The sequence below is a fragment of the Panthera uncia genome (genome assembly GCF_023721935.1).
Source record: "Panthera uncia isolate 11264 chromosome C1 unlocalized genomic scaffold, Puncia_PCG_1.0 HiC_scaffold_4, whole genome shotgun sequence".
Taxonomy (NCBI): domain Eukaryota; kingdom Metazoa; phylum Chordata; class Mammalia; order Carnivora; family Felidae; genus Panthera; species Panthera uncia.
Window position 1 is genome coordinate 2,436,331 of NW_026057585.1, and position 13,398 is coordinate 2,449,728.

Below are 13,398 nucleotides of genomic sequence, written 5' to 3' on the forward strand. Positions count from 1 at the left end.
GGACCAACACTCTTGATAAGAGTGCAGCCTCGAACAGCCGGGGTACAGAGTTTTTAAAGCCGATCACATCGTTTTATCATTACCTGGGAACAGAACAGAGAAACAGTTCCCAGATGAGTTAGGAACAGTTGCCAGATGAGTTAGAAACAGTTGCTGAATGGGGTGATTATTTTAGACTTTCTGCCTAAGTTGCAACCAGTGGATCTCCTTGACCTTGCCTCTGATGCTCTTTTCTTTGAGCTTTTGTTTTCCTTCATTGGTAAAGCCAATGTTCTGACAAACAAAGCTGTTATTTTTCAAGCTACGCGTTAGCCCTACACTACCATTTAACCTTTACATTATGTCTTTGTACGTTTGTTGTAAACTGATGGTGATATTTTAAAGTCCTTTCTTGGCAATATTGTGTTGAAATCATCAGGATGGTTTTACTATTTTGTTTTAACTTGTCTGAGAATCTTTGTCTTTGTCCAATAAACATTGTAATGTGATACATAATTTCTTGTTTTTAAGATTTTTCTCTAAACAGGAATCAGGCCTAGGAGACTTGATTTTATTATAAAAAGGAAAATGATGCATTGCTTATGTGACAAGGCACACAGAAAGGGCTCATCAGGTACCAGGGATTGACCATGGATGATCAACTTCAAAACAACACCACGGTAAAACTATTAGACTTTAAAAATAAAGAAAACATCCTCAGGTGCTCCAGGCAAAACTATGAAATAAGTTACAAAAGCAACAGAATTAGATAAGCACTAACATAGAAAGCAAGGCAACAGTGGAGCAGCATTTTCAAGAAACTTCGGTAGAGAAGGGCAAATCACAGATATCCTATCCAGCCAACCTCCTTTTCAGTGCTTGTCGAGGTATAGGAGAATGGCTCTTTTATGGCACTCTGGTGACCCTGTACTTCTCCACATGGGCCACAGAGGCAAGGTTCAATGTTGTTTGACCCAAATCTTGGCTGAATATCCCCTTGGAACATGGAAAGATAGGCAGTCTTGTGAGGTGCTACTGTATGGCTATTTCTCACTGATCTCTTGTAGTAGGTTGCCTGTCCTGGGGCAAACTATAAGCAGGCAGTTTCACCTGTCTCCCTGGTTCTGGTGAGACCCGGAAATTTCCACCTTGCCTCCACCCCTGTAGGATGCAACTACAAGCTATCAAACTGCTTGACAGCAATATGGAATTAGCTCCTTCATGACAGAGTGAGCCACCACTTGTGTTTTCTTGTCATTTGATCCCTCCAGTATGGTGTCCTGCTATGGGATTATACATGTGGGGAGCTGACAACATACTACACTTGCTTATGCTGTGTGTCTAAGTAGTAACTACCTCAGTTCATTTAAGATTGTTGTCTCCTTACTGGTCAATTCTACAGAAGTGTGACAAACACAATCTAATACTGCCTAAGGACTGCTAGACTGCATGATAAATTTGGTGCTCAGTGCAGGGGCAGTAAAGTCCCAGTACTTTCTCGGCGAAAAGACAGAAGGGGGTGCATGGGGATATGAGAACGCTCCCCAGGATGATCTCCCCTAAGTGGTCATTATAAAAAGGAGAGTAAGGACCTTTTGACAGTCCCCATATGTTGATAGACAATTGGAGGTTGAGCAGTGACAAGGAAGGATTGCAAGCAGCCACCTAAATGGTGCTTTAGCTATCACTAAGTTTGTTGAGACTGAGTGGATAACCTCTTAAAACCAAAAGCAAGTATACAGGCTGTGCTTACTTTAGTGGGACTGCTCCCCCATGGCCCCCACTCCATCCCTCTCTACCCCTCACCCTTAACCTCAGGCAATAAGAAGCCTCCTCACTGCTCCAATGGGCCTCACAGACTAGTCACACCGCCTCGCTCTCCCTGAGCTCTTTGTCAAGGAGATAAAATGGTCTCCAGGCTGCTGTGTAACCGGTCAAGCGCAAGTATTCAACTCCTTGGTCTGTGTTCCTATAAGACAGAGTGTGAATTCAACTGACAGAGTTTGGGTAAAACTTCTAAGAAAAAGAAAAAGAAATTAAAGTTAAGAGTATGGCTTCTATACCAAATCAATGTACAGTTGTGCAAATGTTTAATGGAAATCAATGAGTTGCATGATTATACTATGAATGCTCTTAAAGTATTAATGGAGACTCTTCTGTCCAGGGCACTGTCATGTATTAAATGAAGTGCTAATGGGACAAACTCCCATTGTAGCAAATGTAGCAAATGGTGACATTTGCCACCAGAGGATGGCTCAAAATTTAGCATGAGTAGCTAAACCCGCTGATGTCCAAAGTTTCACTGTATAAATAATGTCATACTGACTGGCAAGTCAAGAATTTTACTCTCAATGGCTCTGACTGCAGTGTTATCACATCTCTGCCAGGAAGAGTGACTGATATACCCCACCAATTTTCAGTAGCTTGCTTGCCAAGTGAGGTTTCTTGGGACTATAGAGATAAGTCCTTCTGACAATACTTAATCCCTCTGGCAGCCAAAAGGAAAAACAGCAAAACAAAAAAACTGCTTTTTCGCACAAAGAAAGGAACTCTTTCTATACAGAAGCCACCACTGTAAAGCTAAACTTGTAAGTCCTAACAAAGTTTGGCCTGTTTGTTTTACAGTAAAAATTGTTCTTCCACTGTCTTCTGTCCTCCATACTTTTTGATGAAAAATCTGCATTATGGATAAAATTTGAAAAGTACAGAAAGAACATTAAAGCAATAATTTCCATTGCCCCCAAACTGAACTCTCCAAAATAAACAGTATTTAATTTATGGTGAGTATAATTTCCAAAGTGATGGAATTAGAGCACTTACTAGTAGTGTTTGGCCAGAGAAACAAAGAATTCCCAAATCTCATTCTGCCAATGACCTAGATTCCCTGGTGGGTGTGGGGGTTCCTGAGGGAGATATGTATACAATGAAAAGCGGCAACATGTATATAATCACAATTGTTATTGGTAGGGTTTATGCCCTAGTAGAGGGAATCCCAGTAAACTGGTCAATTCAAGGTCTTAGAAGATTTTCCTGCTAAGCACAAAACAACCTTAACCAAACTTCCCCAAATGAATCTGATGCTGCAAGTCCTCTGAGAGGAGAGAGCCAGAAAAAAGACAAATAGATGCAGGGTTGGAGGCTCTCCTTGACACCAGCCAGGCGGCAGGTTTTGATGCTCAGATAGAAAAGGGGCAGCAGTAGCCACACCCCTTTGTATAATATTTTAATATAGTGTGTCCTCAACCATTAGAAAAGGAAGCTCAGGGGTGCCTGGGTGGCTCAGTCAGTTGAGTGTCCGGCTTCGGCCAGGTCATGATCTCGTGGTTCGTGATCTAGCAATTTGTGGGTTCGAGCCCCACGTCAGGCTCTGTGCTGACAGCTCAGAGCCTGGAGCCTGCTTTGGATTCTGTATCTCCCTCTTTCTCTCCCCTCCCCTGCTCATGCTGTCTCTCTCTGTCTCTCAAAAATAAATAAACGTTAAAAAAGTTAAAAAAAAAAAAAAAAGAAAGAAAAGGAAGCTCAGTATCTATCCTAATACGTGAAGAATCAGAGTATTTGCTCCTCCATTGGGTATTAAGGGTTGGGAAAGAGGGAAAAGCAGACAATTTTCCTTTTCCATATGAACCTTCCCTTTACTTTTCTGATGTCATTCCAATAAGAGAGATATATTAGGTAAGTCCTTCAAAAGGCCATTTTCCCCCTATGGTCACTCCTGTATATCATGCTGGGTCAGGAAACGGGCAACCACTGGCTCTAAGGTATGTCATTTTACTATAGCATAGTCTTCTAAAGTATGTGAGAGCATGGTATAAATTCAGTTGATCTCAGGACTACACTAACAGATCACAACACCTTCCCATTTTACCTCCTTTTTTGAATTATAAATAGCTGCATTATGGTATGTATTACCACCTACTTGAACATAACTCATCAGGTAATGTTATACAGTGCGCAATACATGACCAGCACAGGCCAACTATATCAATGTGAATAGTGTAAGATGTGTAATTTTATTATTAAATCTTATTAATCTTTTTATTATAATTTATATTAACTTATTATTATCATTAAATTTCCTTTAGAGAAATAAAAATATAGAAAAATTACTGATCCAATAAAGCAATTTCCCTCCACTAATGTCCTCATAAAACAGATAAAATGGGGGTGCCTGGTTGGCTCAGTTGGAGGAGCAAGAGACTCTTAATCTCAGGATCATCAGTTTGAGCCCACATTTGGGTGTACAAATTACTAAAAATAACAAAATAGACTTTAAAAAATAAGTAAGTAAAGATAAAATAAGTCTTATCTTCCTTCAAAAAAATAAAGTGGCCATCAAAATGAAAATTAAATTATTGAAACAACTCTCTGATTTTTAAAAATCTGTTCTGCTTCCAACCACTTTTAGGTCTTCACAAGGTGAAGTGCTCATTTATTTCTGCCAACACTTCCAAAGATGGATTTAGGAACCCTGCTGTGCACAACTTTTCCAAAGTTCCTAAAGGTGAAATGTGCCCATGAAACTATCCAAGCAACAGCTCCATACCCACAGAATTTAGAACTGGTGAGACCACGGTAAGCAAAAAAGGCAGACTTACATTTTTACTGCGACTAATCTTACCTGGAAGAAAAGGTAAATACCAGAACAGATCAATTTGAGATTCAATTCAAGATATCTGAAATACTTCCAGTTTGTCTCTTGTGGACTTAAAGCCCATGGGGGAAATTGACTATGAAGAGGTTGCTTGATGGTAAGTAAAGTTTGGAAATTATGTTTAAGAGATTGATAATTTCTAGTGTTAATTTTAAGCGTGGGGGGGAGGGGGGGAAATGAAGCGTCATACAGGTGGGGGCTTATAATTGGTGCTTATAGGTTCGCGGGTAGTGTAATTGATAGTTTGAAATTCACACTCCATTTCACCTAGTAGTTCTGCTTTCTGGCATGTATCCTCAGTGAATAGTTAACTCCATTTTCCCGCCAATTTGGGGGAAAATCACAGCAAAACTCACTGCTCCCGGGGGGGGGGGGGGGGCAGCCCAGTAAGAAGAATCCCCATTCCCTGACCGGGAATCGAACCCGGGCCGCGGCGGTGAAAGCGCTGAATCCTAGCCACTAGACCACCAGGGAGCTACCAGCCACTTTTTTTTAAGAAACACAAGTACTCTCTGCGTTAAGCGGTGGCTATTTCCCGTCTGCTCGCTCTGGGTGACGCGCGCCCTCTCAGCAATTGTCCCCTAAGGCCGTTCCCTCTATAAAAGGTGCCCCACAGCAAAGACCTTACACTGTGGGGGACAACGGTTGCGCCCCGGGGCCCTGCCAGGTCAGAAGTCGCCCCGTCCCGGCCGCACCCGTGGCCGCGTGTGGACACAAGCTCACTGCGAAGAGGCGGGAGGGGAGGCGCCCGGACTGAGACCCCGCAGTCCCCAACATCCCCCCAAAGTTTGGGACGCAGTGACGGAGGCTGCGCGGACCGAGACGTTTTTCGAGGCAGGCTTGGCGGCCCTGGACTGGACTTGGGCCCCCCCGTCCCGAGCCCGCCGCGCCTGCACTTTCCACCTACTTCGGCTGCTGCTCTGCACGCTCAGGGCCCACACGGAGTGCTCTTCGACGCCGGCCTTCCCCTCACGCCACACGCCCGCTTTGTCCGAAAATCCTGCTGCTGCTTTTGTTAATTGCCGTCTCGGAGCCACACAACCGGCTTGCTGATTCGGGCAAACGACTCTCCCGACACAGGCGGGGAGAATGACGCCACTCGCGACCCCGCTCCACTAGGACTTCGGGGTTTGGGGCCTTTACCCTCGGGACCCGGGGCTGGGCCGCCGTTGAGACTTTCTGGGCTCTGCCCGTCAAACTAGCCTCTTCCGGGCCCGGCCTCCAGGGTCAGGGGCAAGGCCGGGGCCGCTCGGCGCGCTGCGCCCTCTCTCTCCGTCTGCCGCGCCCCGCACCCTTGCGTACGGCCTGCGGATGAGCCCCCCGACGGCGGCGTCGATTCAGTGTGTCCGGCGCCGGCGACGCGCAGCTGCGCGGTGCACGCGGATGCACGCGGCGAACTTGCGACCCCGCCCCCGCTGCCGTCGCGGCCCCGCGAGCGTCACCCGCGGGCCGTAACGTCCCGGCCCGACTGAGCTGCCCCGACGCCCCGGAGGGAGGGACCCGGAGGAGAAGGGCAGCCTCCCCTTTCAGCCCTGTCCAGTGTTAGGCTCCCGAAGCGTCGTGGAGGAGACAGAAACGGAGAGGTGGAAACAGAGCCCAGGGGAGGGAGGAACTCCGTGCGACTTTCCTCCTCTGCAAACAGCCAGAAGATGAAATCGGCGTCTCGTCCCGTCGCTGGTGAAGGTGAGTTCCGTCTCCGTGGGGGGGAGCCAAAACCTTGGCCCGGCTCCCAGTGAGTTCCTTTTGGCCCTTGAACGTCTCTCCCTGGGTTTCTTGTGGATTCCAAGGATGCACCTGGCAGGTTTATTTTTAAAGCATGTACTTTAAGATTACTTTAAAATCTTTTGGCGAAGGAAGCAGTGTCTGATGAGTTTTGGATGAGGACTTTCAGGTGTGGGGAAAACTAGCGAAAGCAACTGTGGTTGAGAATCTCACACACCCAGGAAGGGCACTTCAGCAAGGTAAGTGTGTCTCTTAGGTTCTGCCCATTTTATTTTAAATGCACTGTTGGTCGAATTTCAGATGAATTTAGGACTTTCATGATAAATATTTTAATGTTAGTAGTTTTTAATTTAAATACACATTTTTAAAGTTACATTAAAAACCCACGAAGCCCGCCATTTTTACAAAAATGCGAAAGAAAGACGATGTATATAAATGAGAAAGCCTCAGAGAAATGAGGCCTTTAAGTATTGGTTGTTTCCACTAAAGTTTTTTTGTTGTTTGTTTTAGTGGAAAGTTCCTCTTTCCTCAAATCTGACAATTACTACCATACCCCAAATTCCTCTTTCTACAAAACCTGACAATCACTGCAAGACCCAACATTCACCTTTCTAGTTCCAACCTACTCTTCCCTACACCTTTCCTCAGCATCCCCCTCATCTTTTCTAACACAATAAAAGTCAATTCCAAAGTCAGCCTTCAACTTTAACACTCAACTATCAGTCCATTAAGTTAGAGGCCCTCCCTGGGACTTTATCTCCCTACAAAGAACAGAAAATTGCAAACCATTGTATTCGTGGTCATAAATAATAGTCATTGGCCTGGAAAATGAACTTTTTTTTTCCCCAAGAAAAATCTATATTCATGGTTAAGTGTTACAGACATTTTTTATTTCATCAGCTCTAAAGGTAACTGGAGATTTCTTTTTCCTGGGGGCTGTAATAGAGGATCTTTGGCTAAGGGATCAGCCACAATCTGTAAGCGCATATGTCCTACAATGAAAGGAGACAACTTAAGCAGCCACAGATCTTGATTTGCGTGGTGGCTACTTTGGTATGTATACATTTCAAAATTTATTGAGCTGTGTGAAGTCAAACCTGGAAGACTTTAAGACTTACTATTAAGCTGTTTATTACTATAAACAAGATAGTATGGGAGTGGCAGAAGGACACATTATATATAGAAATGGAACTGAATTGAAACACCTAAAATAGACCTACCCTAAAATAGACCCACCCTCTCTGGTCAAATTATTTTCCAAGAACAGATACTAAAGCAATTCAGTGGGGAAAGGAGGATCATTTCGACAAATAGTACTGAAACAACTAGAGATCTACATAGTGAAAAACCCTGCATTCCCTACGTCCCAGTATGCACAAAAGCTAATTTAAATTGGATTATAGACCAAAACATACACACTAAACTGTAAAGTTTTAGAAGAAAGTACATGAGAATCTCCTTATGACCTGGTGGTAAGCAAAGATTTCCTAAATATTACACAAAAAGATAAGTAAAAAAGAAAAATGACAAATTAGACTTTAATAGTATTAAGTATTAAAATGATAAATTAGACTTTTAAAAAATTAAAGTAATATTAGACTAGAGGCTCCTAGGTGGCTCAGTCGATTAAGTGACCTACTCTTGATGTTGGCTCAGGTTATGATCTCACAGTTCATAAGATCAAGCCCTGCATCTGGTTCTGTGCTGACAGAGTAGAGCCTGCTTGGTATTCTCTCTCTCTCTACCCCCCACCCACTCTCTCCTTCTCTAAAAATAGGTAAACTTTAAAAATAAACTAACATTAGTCTAATTAAATAATAAATCAGACTTTAACATTAATATTAAAATATTGAATATTAAATTATAAAATAATTAAAATAATAAGAATGTCTTCTCATTAAAAGATAACCATTAAGTGAAAATAAATCGCGGACTAGGAAAAAGTATTCACAAAACATATCTGACAGAGACCCTGTTCCAGAATATAAAATGACCTCCTATAATCAATATTAAAAGCTGAAGCACCCATTTTTTAAAATGGGCAAAAGCTTAAATAGACACTTCAGAGAGGAAGATAGACTAATGGCGAGAAGCATATTAAAGAGTACTCAATATCATTAATTGCCAGGGAAATATATATTAAAACTTCATTGAGATACTTCACCCAGTAGCATGGCTAAAATTATAAAGTCTGAAAACATCCAATCTTGGTGAAGATTTTTAGTGGGAATATGTCATAACCATTTTGGTTTGACAGTTTCTTATACATTTCAACATAAATTTACATAAATATCCCTTTATTCATGTAAATTCTTCACCTAGATATTCTTCCAAGGGAATTGAAAACATATGTCCATACCAAAAAAAAAAAAAAAGTATCAGGAATGTTCATAGTGTTTTTTGTTCACAAGAATCCAAACTAGAAACCACTCAAATGTCCATTATCAGGAACTGGTAAACAAATCATAGTATACTCATATAGTGGAATACTATTCAGCAATAAAAAGGCATGAACTTTTGATATAAAAAACAGACAGAGGCGCTTGGGTGGCTCAGTCAGTTAAGTGTCCGACTTCAGCTCAGGTCATGATCTCAGGGCTCATGGGTTTGAACCCTGTATCAGGCCCTGTGCTGACAACTCAGAGCCTGGAGCCTGCTGCAGATTCTGTGTCCCTCTCTTGCTCTGCCCCTCCCCCGATCATGCTCTGTCTCTCTCAAGAATAAACATTACAAAAAAAATTTTCACAGACATCATGCAGAACACAGCAGCATGAGTACTCCATGATTCAATTAAGGTGCAAAATATCAGAATGATGATTTTTGAAAATAGTGCAGAGGATAATGACAATGAGGATGATGATTCTACTAGATAATGACATTATTGATTGAGTAGCTGCTAAATCCAGGCACAGCCAACAATGACAGAATGAAGTAGATTACTCTTATTAGCCCCATTTTACAGCAGAAAGAATTCAGGCACATAAAGTTTAAGTTACTTAAGCTTTTCCAAGGCCACACAAGGGCTGAATCAGATTTACAAACCAGTGCCTGTGCTCTTAAGCACAGATTGATCAGATCTTTCTTCTCGGCTTTAGGTATTTCTGGTTTTCTCAGATGTAGGGAGGAGAAGAGGAGAGAAGGAAAGAGAGGCAAAAGAAGGAATAAGGGATAGAAACACAAAGATATGTAGTCAATGAAGAGCAGAGCAGGAAACTATTATGAATATTTTTACATCAAAGGTTATAAAAATTTCTGGGAGGTTGGTGATCTGCAAACAAGCCAAAGATTCTTAAGCCAAAGTGATTAAATATTGGGCTGAGGTCAGGAAATGAATCATAGATTCTAGAGCTGAAAACTAAAATATTAAAGCATCTAGGAGAAAATGTAGGAAAATATATTCACAGTCTTGGGTAGGAGAGATGTCTTAGAGTAAGATACCTTAACAGTAAAAGAAAAATAAAGAAATTAAATTTCATCAAAATTAAAAGCTTCTGCTCATCAAAAATCACCATTAGAAAGTAAAAAGGCAAGGCCTTTCTCTTTCCACCATCTTGGAACCTGTGGAGGCCTGCTGGGAACAGGACTCCTGAAAAGACAAATATGTCGGGAAGACTGTGGTCCAAAGCCATTTTTGCTGGCTATAAGCAGGGTCTCCAGAACCAGAGGGAGCATACAGCTCTTCTTAAAACTGAAGGTGTTTATGCTCAGAATGAAACTGAATTCTATCTAGGCAAGAGATGTGCTTATGTGTACAAAGCAAAGAACAACACAGTGACTCCTGGTGGCAAACTGAATAAAACCAGAGTAATCTGGGGAAAAGTAACTTGCGCTCATGGAAACAATGGCATGGTTTGTGCCAAATTCCGAAGCAACCTTCCTGCTAAAGCCATTGGCCACAGAATCCGTGTGATGCTGTACCCCTCAAGGATTTAAACTAACTGAAAAGTAAATAAATAAAGGTGTAGATTTGTAAAAACTAAAAAATGAAAGAAAGAAAGAAAGAGAGAAAGAGAAAGGAAGAAAAAGAAAGAAAAAGAAAGAAAGAAAAAAAGAAAGTAAAGAGGCAATCCACAGAGTGGGAGAAGATGTTTGCAATATTCTTCTCTGAACACGACTCAGATATTGAATGGATAGAGAACTTTTAGAAATCAATAATAAAAGCCAAAACATTTAAAAATTAGCCAAACACCAGAATAGTCTTTCTTCACAATATGGACCATAATTTCTAAATAGGCAAAAGACATAAGAATCTTGTGGTGCCTGGGTGGCTCAGTCAGTTAAGCATCTGACTCTTGGTTTCAGCTCAGGTCACAGTCTCACAGTTCATGGGATTGAGCCCTGCCTCAGGCTCTGCACTGACAGTTGGGGAGCCTGCTTGGGATCCTCTCTCTCCCTGTCTTTCTGCCCCTCCCCAGTGCGCTCTCTCTCTCAAAATAAATAAATAATAAAAACGTTTAAAAAAGAAGCCAATATCATTATGTATTAGGGAAGCACAAATTAAAACCACAGTGAGATCCTCACAAGAGTATGCACTCACAAGAATTAGTAAACTTTTAAAATGGGAGAACATCAACCTCTGACAAGAATGTACAGTAACTATATCTTGTTGCTGTTGAAAAGGTAAAATCTCACAGTCATTCCGGAAAACTGGCAGTTTTTAATAAAGTTGAATTTACATCTATCCCATGACCCAGCAATATCACTATGAAATATATACTCTGAAAACGAATGCACAAGTATATGTATAACAGCTTTGTTCACAATAGCCAAAACTAGAAATTATCCAAGTATCCATCAATGGCAGTATGGTCACACAGGAATAACACTCATCAAGAACACCATAATAATATATTCAATAGCATGAATGGATCTCAAAAAAAGTTATTATGCTGCATGAAAACAAAAAAAATAGGCAGACACAAAGTATATTGTGTGAATTTTAAAAATAGTCAACACAAAACTACAGAAATCAGAACCAGAACTGTTTATATCTACTTAATTTTGTTTTTGTTGAACCATTTAAAAAATTTTTTTAACGTTTATTTATTGTTGAGAGACAGAGCATGAGCAGGGGAGGGGCAGAAAGAGAGATACGCAGAATCTGAAGCAGGCTCCAGGCTCTGAGCTGTCAGCACAGAGCCCAACACGGGACTCAAACTCACAAACCATGAGATCATGACCTGAGCCGAAGTTGGACACTTAACCAACTGAGCCACCCAGGTGCCCCATTTTGCTGAACCATTTTAAAGTTAAGTTATATCATGATCATTGAACCTAAATACTTCAGTATGCAAATTACTTCATTGACTCCGATATTTCTTAATCCAGTCTTTCAGTCCACTTGAGTGGGGTCAGCAAACTTTTTTGTAAAGTGCCTGATAGTAAATATTTTAGGCTTTGCTGACCATATGGTCTCTTTTGCAACTGCTCAACTCTACCGTTGTAACACAAAAGCAGCCACAGATAATACATAAATGAGTAAGTATGGTCGTATTCCAATAAAACTTTGTTTACTAAACAAGTTCTGAGTGGGATTTGGCCAGCAGGCCATAGTTTAATGACCCCTGCACAAAGATCACAGTTGTTTTTCATGCTCAGAGTACCACAGCTCACGCCAGTGGGAATTCCTTCAAGCTGGCTATGTCTTTTGTTAAGATCATAATAGATTGTTAGTGAATCACTCGTTTCTGATCCAAGCTTTCCCATGCTTACCGTGTAATTCCCCAGCACCATTCCTTGGAAGAGGTAATTTCTTTAAGAAATTTTGATTCATTTTTGTAGGGAATGGTATTAAAGATAAAAACCTGGACACTATGAATAACCATGGAACTGTGGGTGATTTGCTTTTAAATCAATTCAGTTCTAAAGTAAATTGTAACTGAATGTATATATTTTACATATAGAAAATGTTCATTTAAAAATAATCGTGACTTGGGGCACCTGGCTGTTTCAGTTGGTGGAGCATCTGACTCTGATCTGGGGGTCGTAAGTTCGAGCTCCACATTGGGTGTAGAGATAAAAACTTTAAAAATAACAATGATTATGCCTGTTTTGGGCCTTGTAATTCTTCTCGCTGGGACTGAAAATCTTGATTGCCATTTAACAAAGTTGCTTATCTAACTTGTGGCTAAAATGTAAATAAAGTCCTTTCAAAACAACAAAAAGAAATCAGAAAGATTTGCTTAAGTGAAGGGAAGGTAGGTGGGAATCTTTTGGAAAGGGCTGTGCTGACGTTTCTGGGCTGAGGGAAATTTTGTATAGCTCTTATCTAGGTGTGGATGTGTTTACCTCAAAAATACTAAAGGACACACACACCAATTGCCAGCAGGTTTGCGCTGCGCAGTGATCGCATAACGGCTAGTGCTCTGCCTTGTGGCCGCAGCAACCTGGGCTGCAGTCCCAGTCACGGTAGTGTCAGGCGTTTGTCAAAATTCATTGGGCTGTGCGTTTAAGATTTGTGCGTTTTATTCTTTGTGAATTGTACTTCAATATGTACTATTAGCATAAAAATTGGGTGGGGAATGCCGAGAATGGCATTGAATCTAGGTTTTGTTTATTAGATTTTATTGTAAAATACCTTATCGAATACAAACTGATAAAAAGCTCATTTGTCACAGTGTCTAAAAAGGCCCCATCAACATTTGAAATATTTTAACCAGAAAAACGGTTATGACTACACCGTTACATAAGCGGAAGCTACCGACCGCGCTTTACCTTTTGGGATAGTTCTGCGCAAGCTCAGATATGGGGTAATGGTTCTGGAAAACCGAATACCCGACCGCCCTTTCTCTTGCCTGCAAAGTGCTGGAGAGCCACAGCAAACCCCGATCTTAGGCCACAAATACTGGTGAGGGAATTAAAAGAGAGGCTGGAAGATGTACCAAATTTTGTCAAGGAAAAAAAAGGGACACCACATATTGCCGTGACTCGGATTCGAACCGAGGTTGCTGCGGCCACAACGCAGAGTACTAACCACTATACGATCACGGCGCGCCATAAACCTGTGCCTTCTGAAGTGAAATAAAAAACAATTCTCATGTCTCAGG

At 41.5% G+C, this 13,398-nt stretch overlaps 3 protein-coding genes and 2 non-coding genes across 10 annotated transcripts in view; 2 read left to right on the top strand and 3 right to left on the bottom strand.

Annotated features, from left to right (window-relative positions):
- Positions 1-5,740, bottom strand: part of LOC125912148 (high affinity immunoglobulin gamma Fc receptor I-like) — a 28,815-nt gene extending 23,075 nt beyond the window's left edge. The window contains 1 exon segment of the mRNA XM_049616411.1: positions 5,538-5,740. The gene's annotated coding sequence lies outside the window, so the exon portion shown is untranslated.
- On the bottom strand, positions 5,033-5,104 carry TRNAE-UUC (transfer RNA glutamic acid (anticodon UUC)). Its single transcript has one exon. It is a non-coding gene; the product is annotated as a tRNA-Glu (tRNA).
- A 290-nt stretch (positions 5,741-6,030) lies between the features above and the next one.
- LOC125912145 (myomegalin-like) overlaps positions 6,031-13,398 on the top strand; it is a 48,308-nt gene continuing 40,940 nt past the window's right edge. For 4 of the 6 annotated variants that reach the window (XM_049616406.1, XM_049616403.1, XM_049616404.1 and 1 more), the window contains exon 1: positions 6,031-6,313. Coding sequence is in view for 5 of the 6 variants with exons in the window: in XM_049616403.1 (XP_049472360.1) it covers positions 6,280-6,313 (34 nt within the window). In the remaining variant the exon portion in view is untranslated. The remainder of the gene's footprint in view (positions 6,314-13,398) is intronic. The other 2 variants (XM_049616407.1, XM_049616405.1) reach the window with 2 other exon arrangements.
- LOC125912156 (60S ribosomal protein L35a-like) lies at positions 9,914-10,320 on the top strand. The gene has a single exon (XM_049616425.1). The coding sequence runs from the start codon at positions 9,953-9,955 to the stop codon at positions 10,283-10,285; it is 333 nt and encodes a 110-aa protein (XP_049472382.1). The 5' UTR covers positions 9,914-9,952; the 3' UTR covers positions 10,286-10,320.
- Positions 13,271-13,342, bottom strand: TRNAH-GUG (transfer RNA histidin (anticodon GUG)). The gene has a single exon. It is a non-coding gene; the product is annotated as a tRNA-His (tRNA).